The 21,294-nt window shown below is 45.6% G+C and overlaps 1 protein-coding gene across 1 annotated transcript; it reads right to left on the bottom strand.

Moving 5' to 3' along the window:
• Window positions 1–1,220: 1,220 nt before the first annotated feature.
• On the bottom strand, window positions 1,221–17,623 carry LOC136747085 (olfactory receptor 4B13-like). The gene is made up of 4 exons (XM_066700041.1): window positions 17,612–17,623; window positions 16,115–16,987; window positions 13,407–13,468; window positions 1,221–1,485 (listed from the first exon to the last, which is right to left on the bottom strand). Exons 1-4 carry the CDS (start codon window positions 17,621–17,623, stop codon window positions 1,221–1,223), a joined length of 1,212 nt encoding a protein of 403 aa, XP_066556138.1.
• Window positions 17,624–21,294: the final 3,671 nt, after the last annotated feature.

Below are 21,294 nucleotides of genomic sequence, written 5' to 3'. Positions count from 1 at the left end.
CCCTCTGGGGCCTGGACCTGGGCTCCTGGGGGGGCGCTGCCATCCTGAAGCCTGGTCACCGGTCGAGGTCCTCCTCGCTCTTCGGTCCCACTGGTCCAGGTAGGTGTAGGTCCTCGGCTGCTCCCCTCAGATGGTTCGTCCTCAAATGGTTCGTCCTCGCACCGAAACAGGAACACTGCTAGATCAGGAACTCCAAAGGATTCTGGGTCGCCTCCACTCTGCCTCTGTTGAAACAAAAAACAAATATCAGACTCTGCAAGATCTACTCCAGGTCCCCCTTCTGGTAGCGGAGGGAAACCCGAGTCTGAGTTGCTGCTTCAGATCTTCGGTGAGGTACTGAGCTTCTTCCTCTCTGCTCGCCGCTTCTTGGCACTGTCATCTTCTCCCCAAAAGTTGCCTTCCATGCTTCCTGCTCCTGACACCAATGTAGCGCCCACTGCGCTGGCATAGTAAAAGCAGAGGCAAACACTGAATCATTAACAACAATGCTCTTTATTTAGCTGCAAAAGCAGCAGTTCTGCACATGCACTTACTGTTTATTAGGTGATGTATTTTACCATTACAGAATAAAAAACATTCAAAAATTTTATACTTTTGATAAATAAAATTAAAATCCAACTCTAAAATCACTTAAAACTTTTTTTAAATCTTAACGTGATTTAAAGTAAAATACTATTTTATTGGAGAAGTATTTTACATTACAATAAAAAAACATCCAAAATTGTAATTAAAACCAATTCTAAAATCACATAAAAAAAATGTAATCTTAATGTGATTTAAATTTAACCAAAAATTCAAGAACTCAAATAAACGTGCATAAATCAATCAAACAATAAACTTGTGATAAAAGGCAATACTGCCAAATGAAAACCATTAAACAATAAGGTCAAATACATTGAAAGTAACTGAAAATGCATCAGACAAATCAAAAAACAAATTAAACAATAAAATAAAAACAAAAACAAAACTAAAAATTAAAATCCAAACGGCCAATGTATTTGACAAAACAAATAACAAAAACGACCAAAAACCAGAACAAAACAAGTGCATTTTAAAATCAAATCATTATTTAAAAGCAATTAAAATTATTTTTTAAAATCATTTTTAAAAGCAATCAATCATAAATAAAAGGTTAAAAGATCTCGGACTCGGGCTCCAGCAGGGGGGAGATGGCCGTCCCCGGAGGTTGGTCCCATCACGGGATCCTGAGCTCCCCCAGATCAGTGCCAGTTCTTGAAGGCTTCCTCCTTGCCCCTCTGATGCACCTCCAGATTGACATAGTCCCTCACTAGTACCAAGCCCCTCCACGCGATGACGACTGGGTCCAGCTTCTGCTTATTAAACAAACAGATGTTCTGTCCCTCCCACAGGACCTGTTTCACTGCGCAGACGACACGCCACCAGCACCTCATTGTTGTAGATGTAATTCCCCTGGCTGGACCATAAAGGATCTGCTGGGCGGTCGCCCGCACAGGAATGGCAAACCTGCAGAGGAACGGAGAAAACAGGAGCCAGACTCTGCAGGCAGAGGGGCAATCCCTAAAGATATGAGCCTCCGTCTCCTTTCCCAGGCAACCCTTATAGGGGCAGGTGTCATAAGGAGCTATGCCCCTTCTGTGCATGAACACTCGGGTGGGGAGACACCGACTCACAGCCATCCAGGAGACATCTTTCTGTGTATTCGTGAGGCAAACGTGCGTAGCGTTAGCCCAGATAAACCGGCAGGTTTCGGGAGGGAAATCTTATATCCGGCTGGTCTCCTGGGTAGATCTCATCTGGCTACAGATGGTCTTATAATCCCAGGAGACCAGCACGACTTTATGGAGGCCTACTTCAAGCGCAAAGGCTCGGAGCGCCCTGTAGAATGGTGGGGGATCCCACGAGTGCAGCCTGGTTTTATCCATGGTGCAGAGGCCGAATGGTCTCAGGCTGCTGGCAAAATAAAAGCGGTTCATGAAACTCACTTTCTTGCCAGCAGCCTGGATGTTCTTGACCACATAGGCCAGCCCCTGCGCCTTTATCAGCCGCACAACATCCGGGACCCCCCTGCCTCCATCCAGGGTACCCTTCACCATCTGCACTCTTTTCAGCCTCTCCATTTTGCTCCCCCAGACAAACCAAAATATAATTCGGGTCACTAGTTTTGCGATGACCTTGTCTGGGGGGAAGATCATTCCTACGTAGAGGAGTATCGGGAAGAGGATGGCCTTTACGACCAGCACCTTACCAGCCATCGTCAAGGTCCTTGTGCTCCAGCCGTGGATCTTCTTTTGGACCTTAGATATGGCCTCCTCCCAGCTCCGGGTGCCCGTGTTGGTCCCGTCGATCGTGATCCCCAGAACCTTTATAAACGGCTTCACAGGGAACACGGTCGGCGGGCCCCGGCCGACAGGCCATGCCCTGGAGAGGTAGACCTCGCTCTTGGCCTTGTTGACAGCGGCCCCCGTCGCCCTGCAGAAGCCGTCCAGCAGTTCCTCGACCCTGGCCACGGACGGAGCGTCCGTGCAGACCATGGCCACTTCGTCCATGTAGGCCAGGGCCTTCAGTTGTTCTCCGCCGGAACCCGGGAGATGGAAACCTGTCACCCGGACGTCCCGGCGGATCGCCTGCATGAACGGCTCCAGACAGAGGACGTACAGCAGGGCCGACAGGGGACAACCCTGCCGGACCCCTGACCTGACCGGAAATGGTTCGGTCAGGTGGCAGTTCACAAGAACCCTGCTGCTTAGACCGCTGTAAATGATCTTAACCCATTTCCTCAGGCCAAGAGCGAGACCCATCCTCTCCATGACGAGCTGCAGGTATTCGTGGCCCACTCTGTCGAAGGCTTTCTCCTTGTTCAAGCTGATTAGGACCAGGGGAAGCCCTCTCTCATTCGAGTAGGCCACGACATCCCTGAGCAGCATGGCGTTGTCGGCCGCCGATCTCCCCCGGGCACCACAGACCTGGTCGGGACACACGACTCGAGGGAGTGGCCGCTGCAGCCGGAGTGTCAGTGCTTTGGCCAGTAGCTTGTAGTCAGTGCACAGGAGGCTGACCGGCCGCCAGTTCCTCAGATCTTTTTGGTCTCCCTTCTTGTGAAGAAGGGAGAGGATACTCTTCTTCATAGAAGGGGCCAATCTACCCTCTCTGTACATCGACCCCAAGACCTGGGCCAGATCTTCTTTAAGCACCTCCCAAAAGATCTTATAGAACTCAGCAGGGATCCCATCGGGACCCGGTGTCCTTCCAGAGTTAAGACTCTTTATCACCTGGGAGAGTTCAGTGGTGGTGATCTCTGGATCCTCCTCCTCCTCCTCGTCCCCCTCATTGCTGGACTCCAACAGGGACAGAAAGTGATGGATCAGATTATGATCCACCACCTTCTGATCATACAACTCCCTGTAGAAATCCCGCACCACTGTCTCAACAGCCTCTCTGCCTTCCACCTCTTGCCCCGAGGAGTCGATCATGGAGGACATTGCAGGCCGCCTCTCCTTCGTTTTCTTGAAGAAGAAGCGGCTGCATTTCTTATCGTCCTCCATGATGCGGACCCTGGAAAGAACCATGATCTTCTCTTGCTCCTCCCGATAGAGGGCGGAAAGACTCAGTTTGACCCGAGCCACCTCCTCAGCTAGGTCGAAGCCTCTGAGATGTAAAAGACTCAGGCACTGGAGGCGGGCGTTTAGATGGGAATATCTTGCCCGCCTCTCACGAGCTTTCCGTTTCCCTAGCTGAATGAAGTAGCCCTTGGTCCTTTTCTTCACCATCTCCCACCACTCTATGGGAGAATCAAAAAGGTCCTTCAGGGTCCTCCACTCCTCGAGGCGTCTGCTAAAGGTCTTAATCACACGAGGGTCATCGAGCAGGGAGGTGTTGAGCTTCCAGACCCCAGGCCCCGACTCCCGTGTGCTCGGGATGAGCGCCTCTGTCGTCAGGAGCCTGTGGTCTGAAAAGAAGACCGCCTCCGAAGACATGGCGGTCATCTCCAGTGGCTTACTGAGGAGGACGAGATCTATCCTGGAGAAGGAGGAGCCAGAAGAACTCACCCAGGTGAACAAGGGGACCAGGTCCCGACCTGCGTCGCAGAGTTCAAAGTCCTCCACGAACGCAGCGAGGTCCCTGCTGGATCTATCATTGCAGGGCTTACTCCGGTCTACATCCCTCAGAGCACAGTTGAAATCACCTGAAATGATAACTGGTAAGGTGCCGATCAGGAGCGGGCGTAGCTGAGGGAGAAAGAGGACTCTCTCTCTCTGGCTGGTGGGGGCATAGACATTGACCAGCCTCAATATAGCCCCCTTGTATTTAAAATCGAGGCTGGCCAGTCTGCCCGCCTCTATTACCTTAAATGCCTTTACCTCTATGAAGGGGTTTTTCAGGAGTACGGCAATCCTGTCCGCTCGGGACACATTGGACCCCGACCAGAAGGATTCGCCTAGGGTCCAAGTGTCCCGGAGATCTTTATATTCCTTTTGGAACGGGATGCCGCACTCCTGCAAACAGATGACATCCGCCTTCATACCAGCCAGAATAGAACATCGGTCCTCTTTTTCGCCTCAGCAATGCTCCTCACATTTATTGATATAATAGTTAATGCCATAATGGCTGTGAGGGCAATTACCCGCTCCGTAACAATCATGTAAAGAAACCTTTCTCTTCCTCACTCCTGTCTTCTCCCTCACCTAGCTTAGCGCTAGCACCCATCATTTCAATTATTTGCCTCACCGCTTGATCCTCTAGGAAGACTATGGGGGGGGCTCGGCTCCCGCCATCCGGTAAGGCTGGCGAAACTCCACTGGGCTCAGGGCCCGTGGTGCTGGAGGTTCTCCCTGGTTCCTTTGCGGCCGAGGCCCGACGAGCAGATGTCAGGGCAGAGGCTTTGTGTACAACTGGGGAGAGAACTGGGTAGACCCCGCTAGTTGTTCTTTTTACTAATGGTCGGGGAGGGGGTGGTCTCTCCCTTCCCGGCTGTCTGCTGCCGCAGGCCTCCTCCCCCAGCGCCAGTGACCTTGCCATTACGTCCCTTAGGTCTTTATTTAAAGAATTATTTAAAATACTGTTTATTGGGTTGAGTATTTTACATTACGTAAATAAAAACAATTCAATTTTTAATACTTATGATTAAAATCATTTAAAATATCAGTCCTTAAAATCACTTAAAATTTTTAAATTAAATCTTTGTGATTTTAAAAAAAACTAAAACAATTAACTTTAAAGTAAACGTGCTCAAATCAACAAAACAAAACGTGATAAAAGCAAAAACTGCACACCAACAAAAGGGTCAAATACATTGAAAATAACTGAAAATGCATTAAACAAAATAAAGAAACAATTAAAAGGAAAAAATAAAAAACAAACAAAAAAGGTCTAATGCATTTTAAATTAAACCCAAAACGGTCAATGTATTTGACAACAAAATATAACAAAACTATACCAAAAACCCTGAACAATTGTGATTTAAAAACAACTAAATCTTTAAAAACAATTAAGATTCGTTATTTAAAATCTTTTTAAAAACAATCATTCGTAAAATCTTTAAAAGATCTTGGACTCGGGCTCCAGCAGGGGGAACTGACCGTCCCCGGAGGTGGGTCCCATCATGGGATCCTGAGCTCCCCCAGATCTTGTATGCGCCAGTTCTTATAGGCTTCCTCCTTGCCCCTCTGATGGACCTCCAGATTGACACAGTCTTTTACAAACACCATGCCCCTCCGCGCGATGACGATCGGGTCCAGCTCCTGCTTATTGAACAAACAGATGTTCCGTCCCTCCCACAGTGCCTGCTTCACTGCGCAGACGACACGCCACCAGCACCTCAGGGTAGATGTTGAAATTCCCCTGGCCGGACCGTACAGGATCTGCTGGGCGGTCGCCCGCGCAGGAACGGCGAACCTGTGGAGGAACGGAGAAAACAGGAGCCAGACCCTGTGGGCGGAGGGGCACTCACTAAAGATGTGAGCCTCCGTCTCCTTCCCCAGGCAACCCTTATAGGGGCAGGTGTCATAAGGAGCTATGCCCCTTCTGTGCATGAACACTCGGGTGGGGAGACACCGACTCACAGCCATCCAGGAGACATCTTTCTGCGTGCTCGTGAGGCAAACGTGCGTAGCGTTAGCCCAGATAAACTGGCAGGTTTCGGGAGGGAAATCTTCTATCCGGCTGGTCTCCTGGGTAGATCTCATCTGACTACAGATGGTCTTATAATCCCAGGAGGCCAGCACGACTTTATGGAGGCCTACTTCGAGCGCAAAGGCTCGGAGCGCCCTGTAGAACGGCGGGGGATCCCACGAGTGCGGCCTGGTGTTATCCATGGCGCAGAGGCCGAATGGTCTCAGGCTGCTGGCAAAATAAAAGCGGTTCATGAAACTCACTTTCTTGCCAGCAGCCTGGATGTTCTTGACCACATAGGCCAGCCCCTGCGCCTTTATCAGCCGCACAACGTCCGGGACCCCCCTGCCTCCATCCAGGGTACCCTTCACCATCTGCACTCTTTTCAGCCTCTCCATTTTGCTCCCCCAGACAAACCGAAATATAATTCGGGTCACTAGGTTTGCGATAACCTTGTCTGGGGGGAAGATCATTCCTACGTAGAGGAGTATCGGGAAGAGGATGGCCTTTACGACCAGCACCTTACCAGCCATCGTCAAGGTCCTTGTGCTCCAGCCGTGGATCTTCCTTTGGACCTTTGCTATGGCCTCCTCCCAGCTCCGGGTGCCCGTGTTGGTCCCGTCGATCGTGATCCCCAGAACCTTGATAGACGGCTTCACAGGGAACACGGTCGGCGGGCCCCGGCCGACAGGCCATGCCCTGGAGAGGTAGACCTCGCTCTTGGCCTTGTTCACAGCGGCCCCCGTCGCCCTGCAGAAGCCGTCCAGCAGTTCCTCGACCCTGGCCACGGACAGAGCGTCCGTGCAGACCACGGCCACGTCGTCCATATAGGCCAGGGCCTTCAGTTGCTCTCCGCCGGAACCCGGGAGATGGAAACCTGTCACCTGGACGTCCCGGCGGATCGCCTGCATGAACGGCTCCAAGCAGAGGACGTACAGCAGGGCCGACAGGGGACAACCCTGCCGGACCCCCGACCTGACCGGAAATGGTTCGGTCAGGTGGCGGTTCACAAGGACCCTGCTGCTTAGGCCGCTGTAGATGATCTTGACCCACTTCCTCAGGCCAAGAGCGAGACCCATCCTCTCCATAACGAGCTGCAGGTATTCGTGGCCCACTCTGTCGAAGGCTTTCTCCTGGTCCAAACTGATTAGGACCAGGGGAAGCCCTCTCTCATTCGAGTAGGCCACGACATCCCTGAGCAGCATGGCGTTGTCGGCCGCCGATCTCCCCCGGGCACCACAGACCTGGTCGGGACCCACGACTTGAGGGAGTGGCCGCTGCAGCCGGAGCGTCAGTGCTTTGGCCAGTATCTTGTAGTCGGTGCACAGGAGGCTGACTGGCCGCCAGTTCCTCAGATCTTTCGGGTCTCCCTTCTTGTGAAGAAGGGAGAGGATACTCTTCTTCATCGAAGGGGCCAATCTGCCCTCTCTGTACATCGACCCCAGGACCTGGCCCAGATCTTCCTTAAGCACCTCCCAAAAGATCTTATAGAACTCAGCAGGGATCCCGTCGGGACCCGGTGTCCTTCCAGAGTTAAGACTCTTTATCACCTGGGAGAGTTCAGTGGTGGTGATCTCTGGATCCTCCTCCTCCTCCTCGTCCCCCTCATTGCGGGACTCCAACAGGAACAGAAAGTGATGGATCAGATTTTGATCCACCACCTTCTGGTCGTACAACTCCCTGTAGAAATCCCGCACCACTGTCTCAACAGCCTCTCTGCCTTCCACCTCTTGCCCCGAGGAGTCGATCATGGAGGACATTGCAGGCCGCCTCTCCTTCGTTTTCTTGAAGAAGAAGCGGCTGCATTTCTCATCGTCCTCCATGATGCGGACCCTGGAAAGGACCTTGATCTTCTCTTGCGCCTCCCGATAGAGGGCGGAGAGACTCAGTTTGACCCGGGCCACCTCCTCAGCTAGGTCGAAGCCTCTGAGCTGTAAAAGACTCAGGCGCTGGAGGCGGGCGTTTAGATGGGAATATCTCGCCCGCCTCTCGCGAGCTTTCCGTTTCCCCAGCTGAATGAAGTAGCCCTTGGTTCTTTTCTTCACCATCTCCCACCACTCTATGGGAGAATCAAAAAGGTCCTTCAGGGTCCTCCACTCCTCGAGGCGTCTGCTAAAGGTCTTAATCACACGAGGGTCATCGAGCAGGGAGGTGTTGAGCTTCCAGACCCCAGGCCCCGACTCCCGTGTGCTCGGGATGAGCGCCTCTGTCGTCAGGAGCCTGTGGTCTGAAAAGAAGACCGCCTCCGAAGACATGGCGGTCATCTCCAGTGGCTTACTGAGGAGGACGAGATCTATCCTGGAGAAGGAGGAGCCAGAAGAACTCACCCAGGTGAACAAGGGGACCAGGTCCCGACCTGCGTCGCAGAGTTCAAAGTCCTCCACGAACGCAGCGAGGTCCCTGCTGGATCTATCATTGCAGGGCTTACTCCGGTCTACATCCCTCAGAGCACAGTTGAAATCACCTGAAATGATAACTGGTAAGGTGCCGATCAGGAGCGGGCGTAGCTGAGGGAGAAAGAGGACTCTCTCTCTCTGGCTGGTGGGGGCATAGACATTGACCAGCCTCAATATAGCCCCCTTGTATTTAAAATCGAGGCTGGCCAGTCTGCCCGCCTCTATTACCTTAAATGCCTTTACCTCTATGAAGGGGTTTTTCAGGAGTACGGCAATCCTGTCCGCTCGGGACACATTGGACCTCGACCAGAAGGATTCGCCTAGGGTCCAAGTGTCCCGGAGATCTTTATATTCCTTTTGGAACGGGATGCCGCACTCCTGCAAACAGATGACATCCGCCTTCATACCAGCCAGAATAGAACATCGGTCCTCTTTTTCGCCTCAGCAATGCTCCTCACATTTATTGATATAATAGTTAATGCCATAATGGCTGTGAGGGCAATTACCCGCTCCGTAACAATCATGTAAAGAAACCTTTCTCTTCCTCACTCCTGTCTTCTCCCTCACCTAGCTTAGCGCTAGCACCCATCATTTCAATTATTTGCCTCACCGCTTGATCCTCTAGGAAGACTATGGGGGGGGCTCGGCTCCCGCCACCCGGTAAGGCTGGCGAAACTCCACTGGGCTCAGGGCCCGTGGTGCTGGAGGTTCTCCCTGGTTCCTTTGCGGCCGAGGCCCGACGAGCAGATGTCAGGGCAGAGGCTTTGTGTACAACTGGGGAGAGAACTGGGTAGACCCCGCTAGTTGTTCTTTTTACTAATGGTCGGGGAGGGGGTGGTCTCTCCCTTCCCGGCTGTCTGCTGCCGCAGGCCTCCTCCCCCAGCGCCAGTGACCTTGCCATTACGTCCCTTAGGTCTTTATTTAAAGAATTATTTAAAATACTGTTTATTGGGTTGAGTATTTTACATTACGTAAATAAAAACAATTCAATTTTTAATACTTATGATTAAAATCATTTAAAATATCAGTCCTTAAAATCACTTAAAATTTTTAAATTAAATCTTTGTGATTTTAAAAAAAACTAAAACAATTAACTTTAAAGTAAACGTGCTCAAATCAACAAAACAAAACGTGATAAAAGCAAAAACTGCACACCAACAAAAGGGTCAAATACATTGAAAATAACTGAAAATGCATTAAACAAAATAAAGAAACAATTAAAAGGAAAAAATAAAAAACAAACAAAAAAGGTCTAATGCATTTTAAATTAAACCCAAAACGGTCAATGTATTTGACAACAAAATATAACAAAACTATACCAAAAACCCTGAACAATTGTGATTTAAAAACAACTAAATCTTTAAAAACAATTAAGATTCGTTATTTAAAATCTTTTTAAAAACAATCATTCGTAAAATCTTTAAAAGATCTTGGACTCGGGCTCCAGCAGGGGGAACTGACCGTCCCCGGAGGTGGGTCCCATCATGGGATCCTGAGCTCCCCCAGATCTTGTATGCGCCAGTTCTTATAGGCTTCCTCCTTGCCCCTCTGATGGACCTCCAGATTGACACAGTCTTTTACAAACACCATGCCCCTCCGCGCGATGACGATCGGGTCCAGCTCCTGCTTATTGAACAAACAGATGTTCCGTCCCTCCCACAGTGCCTGCTTCACTGCGCAGACGACACGCCACCAGCACCTCAGGGTAGATGTTGAAATTCCCCTGGCCGGACCGTACAGGATCTGCTGGGCGGTCGCCCGCGCAGGAACGGCGAACCTGTGGAGGAACGGAGAAAACAGGAGCCAGACCCTGTGGGCGGAGGGGCACTCACTAAAGATGTGAGCCTCCGTCTCCTTCCCCAGGCAACCCTTATAGGGGCAGGTGTCATAAGGAGCTATGCCCCTTCTGTGCATGAACACTCGGGTGGGGAGACACCGACTCACAGCCTTCCAGGAGACATCTTTCTGCGTGTTCGTGAGACAAACGTGCGTAGCGTTAGCCCAGATAAACCGGCAGGTTTCGGGAGGGAAATCTTCTATCCGGCTGGTCTCCTGGGTAGATCTCATCTGACTACAGATGGTCTTATAATCCCAGGAGGCCAGCACGACTTTATGGAGGCCTACTTCGAGCGCAAAGGCTCGGAGCGCCCTGTAGAACGGCGGGGGATCCCACGAGTGCGGCCTGGTGTTATCCATGGCGCAGAGGCCGAATGGTCTCAGGCTGCTGGCAAAATAAAAGCGGTTCATGAAACTCACTTTCTTGCCAGCAGCCTGGATGTTCTTGACCACATACACTTGGTGGGGGGGGAGGGGGGCGCGAGCTGATACCTTTCATTCATCTCAAGAACATGCTCCTTCCTTGATAAAACTCTCAAAAGAGGCTCTGTCACAATTTTACAAATTAATCCAAGTGCCCTACATCCTGCCAAGTACTGTCTCACATTTAGATCAGTAAAAACAGCTTCCACCAATTTGTTTTAATGCTGAATGTCTTTACTGAATTCCAGCAAATCAGAGATCAGGTAAAAACCCAGCTGCATTGAAAAACGTAACGTTGATTCTGTTACCTTTGAATGGTACCAGTGGGACAAATTCAGATTTATCCTTGCCTAACAGAAATGTCTTGAATTGCGCTGGTTTTCCACTTTTTTCACAGCCTCTTTCCTACACTGCCTTGCATACAGTTCTGATCAATCTAACTATCCCACTTTCTCCTACTGTTTTGTGTACCCAATGTAAGCACAAACTACCTACTTTTGGCTTCACCGAATGTTTTTCTCTAATTAAAAAGTTACATCAGCCTGGTGGGCCAAACCATCAACTAAATGCAATCCACAGCCATAGCCTTATCAGCCAGTTGCAGCTCTATCCCCAACAAGATTTGTAATTTTTGTGATAATTTCACTCTCACAAAAATGTACATTCAATTCACACACCCCACTTCTAACTATGTCCTGAACCATTTCTCTGACAGTATCAAATGTACACTTAACAGTGCCTAATGCGTATTTTCCGCGTATGTTTCGGTCTTGTTCGCTAAGAACTTGTCCAACTCTCCCTTCACTTCTTCATACTTGCCCTGCCAGAACAGCACCTCTTCATTTAACTCTCTAACCTTGTCTGCCACACTTAAGCTCTGTTCACCATCCATTGCAGATTTTCTTTTATAGTAATTAAGTTTCATGATCTATTTTATTTTACTATGTATCTGATTCTGCATATCTTCCTTTAGCACCTCAATGCTCTGCTCAAACTTAGCATTTGCCAATGCAAGCTGATCTTTCTCCTCCCTGAGCTGAAGTGTCTCTTTCTGCATTTCTTGATTTTTGTCATCTCTATGTCTAATCCTTTTATTGACATTCCTAATACTCATCCGGGCTAATTTGTCTGAAACGATTCTCAATTATTTTTTCAGGTTAACTATCTAAACCTCTGCCTCATACAACCGTACCCCACTCTCTTTCCTCTCTGTGTCTATTCAGTCTCTTTCGTCTGCCAGAGCTTTACATTCTGAAGTCAAGTCGTTCACTTTCCTCATCTCTTTTCGTATCCCATCAACTACAGAATCCACATTTTGCAAATTAAGCAAATGGCTCTCTGGGCTTCTTGCACCTGCATCTGAAGCCTCGCCATCTCTCGAGTCATGCACGATTCTTTCAAATGGCAGTGTGAATCCTGCCACCTCTAATTCTGCTCTTCTACTGAATGTTGTCTTTCTATACTTTGCTTCCAATGTCTTTACATACTTTAATAGCTCACAGCAACCACCGGTATCAGTTATACACCTGCACTTATTGGCTTTGTTTTTTACAGTTTTTCTCAATTGCTAAGACACAATTCCTGGAACAACTCACCATTTTCTCAAATCTTCACACACAATTTTAAAAACTCACACCCAATGGTACAAACATCTAACTTCTGGGTCCCAGTTCAAACTTTGCCCTCAGACAACACACACAAGCTGTCAAAAACACAGACTACATGACTGTTTGTTACACACTGGAGGGATTAATTCAAAATACTGCTCACAAAATGTTTAGAATAGGTTTTCAGAGAAATAATTTGGAACTTTGTAAAATCACAGCACTGACTATCCAGATAACCCTTTCAAGAACACCCTGGTGAGAGAAATTCAAAACAGTACTGTAATAAATACCTCTTACTTTAGTGGATTAGGGAATACTATTGTATATGCTGTTTTGGTCAAAAACCTGACCTTTAAAATGTCACACTTACAAAACATGTAAGGAAGAGTCCATGCACAGTAAAATACCCAATTTCGTTAAGATTTAATTCCAAATGCAGCAAATGTACAGGTTACTCAACATCAGTGTTCTCATCATCTTGTCTCAGGTCTGGGTCAGGCCATAATATCTCAACGTCACACGTTATGTTTGCTCTTGCCAGGCAGCGTGGGAAAAATGCCCTTGTGTGCCTTAGATAACCCTGGATAGACTCCACAGAAACATCTCAACAGGCGTCCACCATTGCCTCCAGGGTGTTTTGCTGTGCGTAGGGCTTGCGGTCATACACTCTCCACCGCCATACTGAGAAAAATTCCTCAATCGGATTCAGAAATGGGGAGTACGCTGGCAAGAAAACGAACGGTGAATCTGGGGTGGTCATTGAACCAGGCGAGAACCAGAGCAGCCCGATGGAAACTCACGTTATCCAAAATTACAACATATTGGGCTTGCTCTGTTTGCCCTGGCTCCCCTTCCTGTTGAAGAATGTTATTGTGCAGCAGATCTAGAAATTGAAGGAGTTGTGCCGTGTTCTATGACCCACTTTGACATGGCGGTGGAGGACACCACTATTGCTGACGGCTACACATAGGGTGATGTTGCCTCCCCTCTGGCCAGGAACTATGATGGTACAAGGATGTTGCGCCCCCTTTTGCGCCTTTTTGTTAGGCTGAACCCTGCCTCGTCGATGAAGATGTACTCATGTGGGTCAGCCATGGCATCCAGCTCAAAAATTCTCTACAGAAGTCAAAAATCACACATTTTACTGTACTACAAATACAGTACTGTAGTGTACTATTGTACTGGAGTGAAAGATTGTGTACTGCAGTTACTGTAACACATTACTATACAGTACTGTATTGATATGCTGGAGAGATGGGCCATACTCTATATACTGTAAAAATTCTGTACATTAAAGCAATTACCTGCATATATTGTTTGAATTCCTTTCAAAGGGCACACGGTACTGCTTTGACCTTATTTGGTTCTTCTGAATGATCCGGTCAATGGTGGAAATGCTGATGCTGTCAATTCCTTGGAAGACTACCTGGTCTTCAACTATTTGGGATTGAATTTCCCTCAAACGGATGGCATTATTGGCAATCACCATATTCACCAGGGCAGTCTCCTGCTCAGCTGTGACAAGTCTACGCCTACCTCCAATAGATGGCCGGCTCTCAGTTCTGCAAAATTGAAATTTGACCATTACTGACCTATGGTCATCCATTACTGTGGTAAAAACTACACTGAGAACAAAGTGGAGATTAAATCTATATGCACTACAACATTACATGTATCACAGTAACAACAAGGCAAATTACCTGTTTCCCTTCTGAAAGTACGGACAATGGATGCAACCGTGTAACGCCTTAGGTTGGGTTGCACTAGCTGTCCAGCTTCTCTCATATGATGAACTAGGGTGTCATGGATTTCATTTGAGATTACTTGTCTTAATTGTCCTCATCCTCGTCCTCGTCCTCATCCTCGTCCTCTCGCAACTTCTGCATTTTTAGGATCCATTGTTCCAAAGCACATGGACATGCTTCAAGTTAATTATATTGAGGGCATGTGTTTGCTGAATGAACATATAGTGCAATGAATGATTTATGTGGCCACTTTTGTGTAAGGTTTTGCAGAAATAGTTTTGAATATTGAAACGTGTGGAAACAGGTGAATAGTGTTAACGGTTATGGGAAATGTGTGTGTGTTTTTGTGAATGACATAAGGGTATGGGTTTTTGTGCTTCTGGAACCAGTTTTTGTGTTTAAGCAATCAAGAAAAACTGTAACAAAATAGATATTAAATAAAAGCAAGACAAATAAACAACTAGGATTCAGTTTATTAGTTTCCTGTCTGAAATATACATTAATGCATTTTTCATCATAAGGCCAATAATACAAATGTACATTTCAAATGAATCCCACAATCATATGCAACAACAACAAAAAGCATACATTGACACTTTAAATTAAAAGAGGAAATAAGAAATACAACATTACAATTACAATCAAACCTGCAGTCATCATCGCTTATTATGAAATGGAATGTTAGAATACACACGGGCTTCTGCTGCTGAGGGGAAATGGCGGTTCGTTTTCAATTTTTTTTTCCACAGAAATATATGGTGTATGTTGTATTTAAAACCTTGTGAATTTGTGAGACCAAAAAGTTTGGCTTGGGTCTGTAAAAAATTGAAAATAGATGGGTACGGTCACCTCTCATATCAGTGGCAAAACAAGCGTTTTATGTCCAGACTAGCAGCATTCGTGTTAAAGTAACCAAACCTATTCCTGACTTCCTGACTTCGGGTACAAAAAGGCTCTTAACCTGCTATTGATGGGGATGTAACCCATCAAATGACACCTTCATTAGGGGTGTGCGTGAAACCACCATTTGGGCTTGAGCTTTTAGAAAAGGATAGGAAAATCTCGGTGCCACTGTGCCCTGAGAGGCGCTGCTCCCTGTCACTCAACAGGACAAGCTGGCTTTTCACACCGGTGTGCAGGGAAAAAAGCCTTTAGTTTTTAGACAGCTTTATGTTTACTGTATGTGATGTGTTTTGGATTACTAATCAATGTAGTATTTGGATCAGATGGTTCTTTTAATTTTTATTAATAGTAGGCCTAATTTGAAAACGGTGCACATAAATGCTTGTAACCTCTTCACGGAGAGCTTCTACACTCTGTGATAAATGCTTTTAGGGAACGTTCAACCTCCCTAAATTAAATGCTGTTACATTATGTTGTTCGTAGAGACTCAACTGAGGTTGGGGAGCTCCCATGTCGGGGGTTCCAGGCCAGGCATGTAAAATAAATATATTATTCTCAGTACTCAATCTGCTTAATTAAAATAGGGTTCAGCAGCTCTATTTAGCCATTTATAAACCATATGCAAATATATATATTTTGCCACAACATAATTTAATTTAACATTGTGATGTTTTGGTAATAAAATAAGTAAAACTCCAGGCACAAAGCAGTGGTTGCCTGTGATCTGATGGGTGCTAGTGAGTTACAAATAAAGTAATGAGAAATCTAAGTTCTGCTGTTCCTCACTATTTTTGTGTAGTCATTATACATCCCATTATATTACCACTTTTGTGGTAACAAAATATTCTGGGATTTTGCAATTGAAAGATCACTGAAAGATTAAAATAATCTGAGTTGCATACATTTGTTTATTTATTTGTTTATTATTTAAGTGAAATGTATGTTTGTTATCTTAGGTTTCTACCTCTGTCAGACTCTAAGCAAATCTGATATTACAGCAAAACAAACCACTATGTGAGCTTTTATTGTCCAGTGTGGTTCAAACTTTGGGGTTTGTCTTTGTGTTTGCCAGAAACATTTTGTGAATTCCTGTTTTTATGGCTTTAGTCCTCACTCCATAAATAATTGGATTGAAAAAAGGAGGAAATATTAAAAAATACACAGAGAGCATTATCTGTAAAATATTGGGAACAGCACTCATGTCAAATCTGTTTTGAATCAATTCATAAAATCCACCAAATGAAAAAATCACCAGTGTAATTATGTGGGACATGCAGGTGTTCAGAGCTTTCACTTGAGACTCTTTGGAAGATTTTACACAAACTCTGAGGATTTTTACATAGGAATAAACAATGAGCAACAGTTGTGGAAATGTACTAAAAGCAGTACCTACTAATCCATAAATGTTAAATGTGGTTGTGTTTTCACAGGCTAGTTTAACTACTGAATAATTGGCACAGTATATTTTTTTAATAATTCTTCCACACAGTTGCATTCTAATAGTGAGTTGGATTGTGATTGAAAAAGTACAGATTGCAAACAGCCAAGTCAGGGCAATGAGTAGACAGACTCTTTTAGGAGACATAATGCTATGGTACTGCAGTGGATGGCAAATTGACACATACCTGTCATAACCCATCACAGCTAAATTAGAAAATTCACAGCAGCCATAAGTGTGCAGAATAAAAATCTGTACAAAACAACAGACTCGTGAAATCTCATGTGTTTTGGATAGAACATTAACTAACACAGCAGGGAACAGTCCTATGCTCCCACACACTCCATTCACTGCTAAACTACACAAGAAATAATACATGGGCTCATGTAGACTCCTTTCTACACAGATCACTGTGATGAGACCTACATTACAGAAAATTATAATGAGGAACAAGAGAATAACAATAATAAAGTATAAATATTTGACATCTTCCATTTCAGCATATGCAGTTAATGTAAAATAAGTAATCTGGGTGGAGTTTTCCATTGTCTTCTCTCTTCAAACAAATACCTCAGAGGAACTGGAAGCACAGGGTTAACATTCACCTTCAATGCATGCTTTAAGCCTGTCAGACACTGGCCCCATGAAAAACTGGAGCAAGCTAAAATACAAAAAGTTGTAAGATTCTTTGCTATTTGCTAGTAGTAAGTCCACATTCATAAAAGAAAAAAAAACATCTTAATAGAGTCCTCAAGTGTTGGTAATGTGTACATTTTGATACATAAGTAAAATTCATTTTTTAAATTTCAATTCCATAATGTATGACTAAAATATGCAATTACATGAGTCAGAACTGGGATGCATCAAACATGCTTGGTGCACAATCCAGATCATGCAATTAACCCTGTCCTACAGCACTCACACTAGTACAGGATAATTGCAAATATGAACCAACCTTACTCCTGTAATATCTCTGAGAGAACTGTTAAATATGGTATAATTGATATGCCGAACATAAGAGAACAAGCTGTAGTAAGCTGTAACAAACCACATAACTGAGATCCAGACAATATAGACAAGTTATATATTTTAAACAATACAAGGAAGAAAAATAAAATGTTCAGGTTCTGTATTTTAAAATGAATTGTGTTATTTAGTTTGTTGAACACATACAGTTAGGTCCATAAATATTTGGACAGTGACAGCATTGTCATAATTTTGGCTCTGTACACCACTACAATGGATTTGAAAGGAAGCAATCAAGATGTGCTTTAAGTGTAGACTTTCATCTTTAATTTGAGGGTAGTTACATCCAAATATGACAATTGTGTCACTGTCCAAATATGTATGGACCTAACTGTATGAAAAAGTATAGCTCTATTTCAGCTTCCAAGCAATCAATTGAAGAAAAAGCATATGTGGAACATTTGTTAGTTTCTTGTATGCTACACAAGATGCAATAAGACAGCTGCGCATACTTACACATACATGATAATGTAACAAGACTCCTAGGAACAGTAGATTTAAATTTTGTCCTTTTTCTGTTGGCAGTTAGATTATTGCAGTCGTCAGCCACCCTTTATATCTTCTCCCCTCGATCCTCAGTTACACCTTTTTTAAACCTGAAAATGTCCAGGAAAGTTCATGCATCACAAGCCCAAGGGATGTAAATAATTATGCCCTAGTGTTGCCATTAAAAGTCACTGAAGAAATATGTACTTCACAAGCAGCAGAAAAACAATTGGGGGTTTGTAAAAATAGCCTACATGTCAGAAGACCAGCAAAAACAGATTTATAGTATTATAATTGGAAACTTTACTTTCATCAGAAATTATAACACCCCAAAAGTAATTTTTAAACTCAGTATAAAATACAGTGACATAAATGAGGAACACCTGTGGGCTTGTTATATATTTGAGAACAGAGTGAGGTGCAGCAGAAGACATGGACAGGGAAAGAAAGAAAGAAGAAGAAAAAGAAAGAAAGAAATAGGCAGTTAAACAGTTAGGCAGGATGCATAAAACAGTGGCGAACTGAACGTGAGAACAGGTTGACTCTAAAAGCAGGAATCCTGTGCATAAATCTAAAAGTAACAGCTGGTAGACAACAAAATGATTTCTGGGGGAGGGTGCGAACCAGCACTGAAACCAGTATTTTGTAATCGTGGTGTTATACAGATATAATCCCTCCCCTAAAATCTCCCTTGCTTTTAAGAACCAGGAGTATTGTAAAATAGCTGCTGCCTTTCCCCTGTATATGTTAGTGTAATTCCTACAACCTGACTATTCCCAGTTTCACCACTAGAGGTCACCTGAACCACACTTTCCCCAGATTCCGATCCAAGACCCTGATTAACCTCCAATCAGTCTATCATTCAATTATCATCTCGGCTTCCCCATTTACCCTCTCCACGTGTTTCTTGTTTCATCCACTCATTAAACCGATAGGTTGCATATGCAACCATTGTTATCTGAGAAAAGAAGCACTGCCCAAGGGGGAGGGGTTTTCAGTGCGCATTGCTGGAACATATCAAAAACATTTGTCTATCAAAGCTGCCATTGGCCCTTGTGCCTGTCACTCAAACAGGACCCTTCCACTTCCTGTTTGTATAAAAGGTGACGTCTGCACAAAGACTTCCTCATTTTTCTGGGAGTTACAACTCCCGCGCGACCTTGCAACCCTTGGGCAGTGTTTCTTTTCTCAGATAACCACAGTTGCATACGCAACCTATCGTTATCTTTCGATTTAGAAGCAACTGCCCAAGGGGGAGGGGTTACAATATAACCAAACCGGAAGGGGGGAGGCAGCGAGCTGGTAAGAGAACTTGCCCTGAGGTGTACTTATTAGGAGCTGTACCAACTCTATAATAGAAACCACAGGGGCCCCTTGGGGCCACATCTGGGCTGCCCAGACGCGAAGACCACAGTCACGCTGAACTGGGAAGAGATAAGGAATGGTGTATCCACGGGGCAAGAAGAACCTTGTGCTTACCGCGAAGCCTAGTAATAGCAGCCTCCTGCTCTACTAGCAGGGCTAGGAGCGGGGCCAATACCAACACCACACCATATAAGCACAAGGTGCAGTCTCGCACCCTGTGCTCAACATACAGTGGGCTAACCAGACTGGATAGCCATTGCTGGATAATTCAATTAAATAATGGAACTATATACACAGCGGGGCAACAAGAGCCAACTCAAGTGCCTTCCGCTGGACACAACAGCAGCGGCCTCCAGCACATCTAGCATAACTAGGGTGGGGCCACAGACTGCTGGAAAAGGAACTATATACAGTGAGGGAAAAAAGTATTTGATCCCCTGCTGATTTTGTACATTTGCCCACTGACAAATAAATGATCAGTCTATAATTTTAATGGTAGGTGTATTTTAACAGTGAGAGACAGAATAACAACAAAAAAATCCAGAAAAACGCATTTCAAAAAAGTTATACATTGATTTGCATGTTAATGAGGGAAATAAGTATTTGATCCCCTATCAATCAGCAAGATTTCTGGCTCCCAGGTGTCTTTTATACAGGTAACGAGCTGAGATTATGAGCACTCTCTTAAAGGGAGTGCTCCTAATCTCAGCTCATTACCTGTATAAAAGACACCTGTCCACAGAAGCAATCAATCAATCAGATTCCAAACTCTCCAACATGGCAAAGACCAAAGAGCTGTCCAAGGATGTCAGGGACAAGATTGTAGACCTACACAAGGCTGGAATGGGCCATCGCCAAGCAGCTTGGTGAGAAGGTGACAACAGTTGGTGCGAATATTCGTAAATGGAAGAAACACAAAATAACTGTCAGTCTCCCTCGGTCTGGGTTTCCATGCAAGATCTCACCTCATTGAGTTTCAATGATCATGAGAACGGTGAGGAATGAGCCCAGAACTACACGGGAGGATCTTGTTAATGATCTGAAGGCAGCTGGGACCATAGTCACCAAGAAAACAATTGGTAACACACTATGCCGTGAAGGACTGAAATCCTGCAACGCCCGCAAGGCTCCCCTGTTCAAGAAAGCTCATGTACAGGCCCATCTGAAGTTTGCCAATGAACATCTGAATGATTCAGAGGAGAACTGGGTGAAAGTGTTGTGGTCAGATGAGACCAAAATCGAGCTCTTTGGCATCAACTCAACTCGCCGTGTTTGGAGGAGGAGGAATGCTGCCTTTGACCCCAAGAACACCATCCCCACCATCAAACATGGAGGTGGAAACATTATGCTTTGGGGGTGTTTTTCTGCTAAGGGGACAGGACAACTGCACGGCAACAAAGGGACGATGGGATGATACCATCAAATCTTGGGTGAGAACCTCCTTCCCTCAGCCAGGGCATTGAAAATGGGTCGTGGATGGGTATTCCAGCATGACAATGACCCAAAACACACAGCCAAGGCAACAAAGGAGTGGCTCAAGAAGAAGCACATTAAGGTCCTGGAGTGGCCTAGCCAGTCTCCAGACCTTAATCCCATAGAAAATCTGTGGAGGGAGCTGAAGGTTCGAGTTGCCAAACGTCGGCCTCGAAACCTTAATGACTTGGAGAGGATCTGCAAAGAGGAGTGGGACAAAATCCCTCCTGAGATGTGTGCAAACCTGATGGCCAACAACAAGAAACGTCTGACCTCTGTGATTGCCAACAAGGGTTTTGCCACCAAGTACTAAGTCGAAGGGGTCAAATACTTATTTTCCTCATTAACATGCAAATCAATGTATAACTTTTTTGAAATGCATTCTTCTGGATTTTTTTGTTGTTATTCTGTCTCTCACTGTTAAAATACACCTACCATTAAAATTATAGACTGATCATTTCTTTGTCAGTGGGCAAACATACAAAATCAGCAGGGGATCAAATACT

The sequence above is a fragment of the Amia ocellicauda genome, chromosome 3 (genome assembly GCF_036373705.1).
Source record: "Amia ocellicauda isolate fAmiCal2 chromosome 3, fAmiCal2.hap1, whole genome shotgun sequence".
In the NCBI taxonomy this organism is placed as follows: domain Eukaryota; kingdom Metazoa; phylum Chordata; class Actinopteri; order Amiiformes; family Amiidae; genus Amia; species Amia ocellicauda.
The sequence above is the reverse complement of the archived record's forward strand: the minus strand, read 5'-3'. Positions and strand labels throughout refer to the sequence as shown.

Bases quoted from the DNA above. Each gene is read 5' to 3' on its own strand.
- LOC136747085 (XM_066700041.1), bottom strand. The intron at 13,469-16,114 runs GTGAGGACTAAA...TGACTTCTGTAG, and splicing joins TCAATCCAATTATTTATGGA to AGAATTTTTGAGCTGGATGC. The intron at 1,486-13,406 runs GTTCAGCCTAAC...GTTCCTCTGCAG, and splicing joins ATCTTCATCGACGAGGCAGG to GTTTGCCATTCCTGTGCGGG.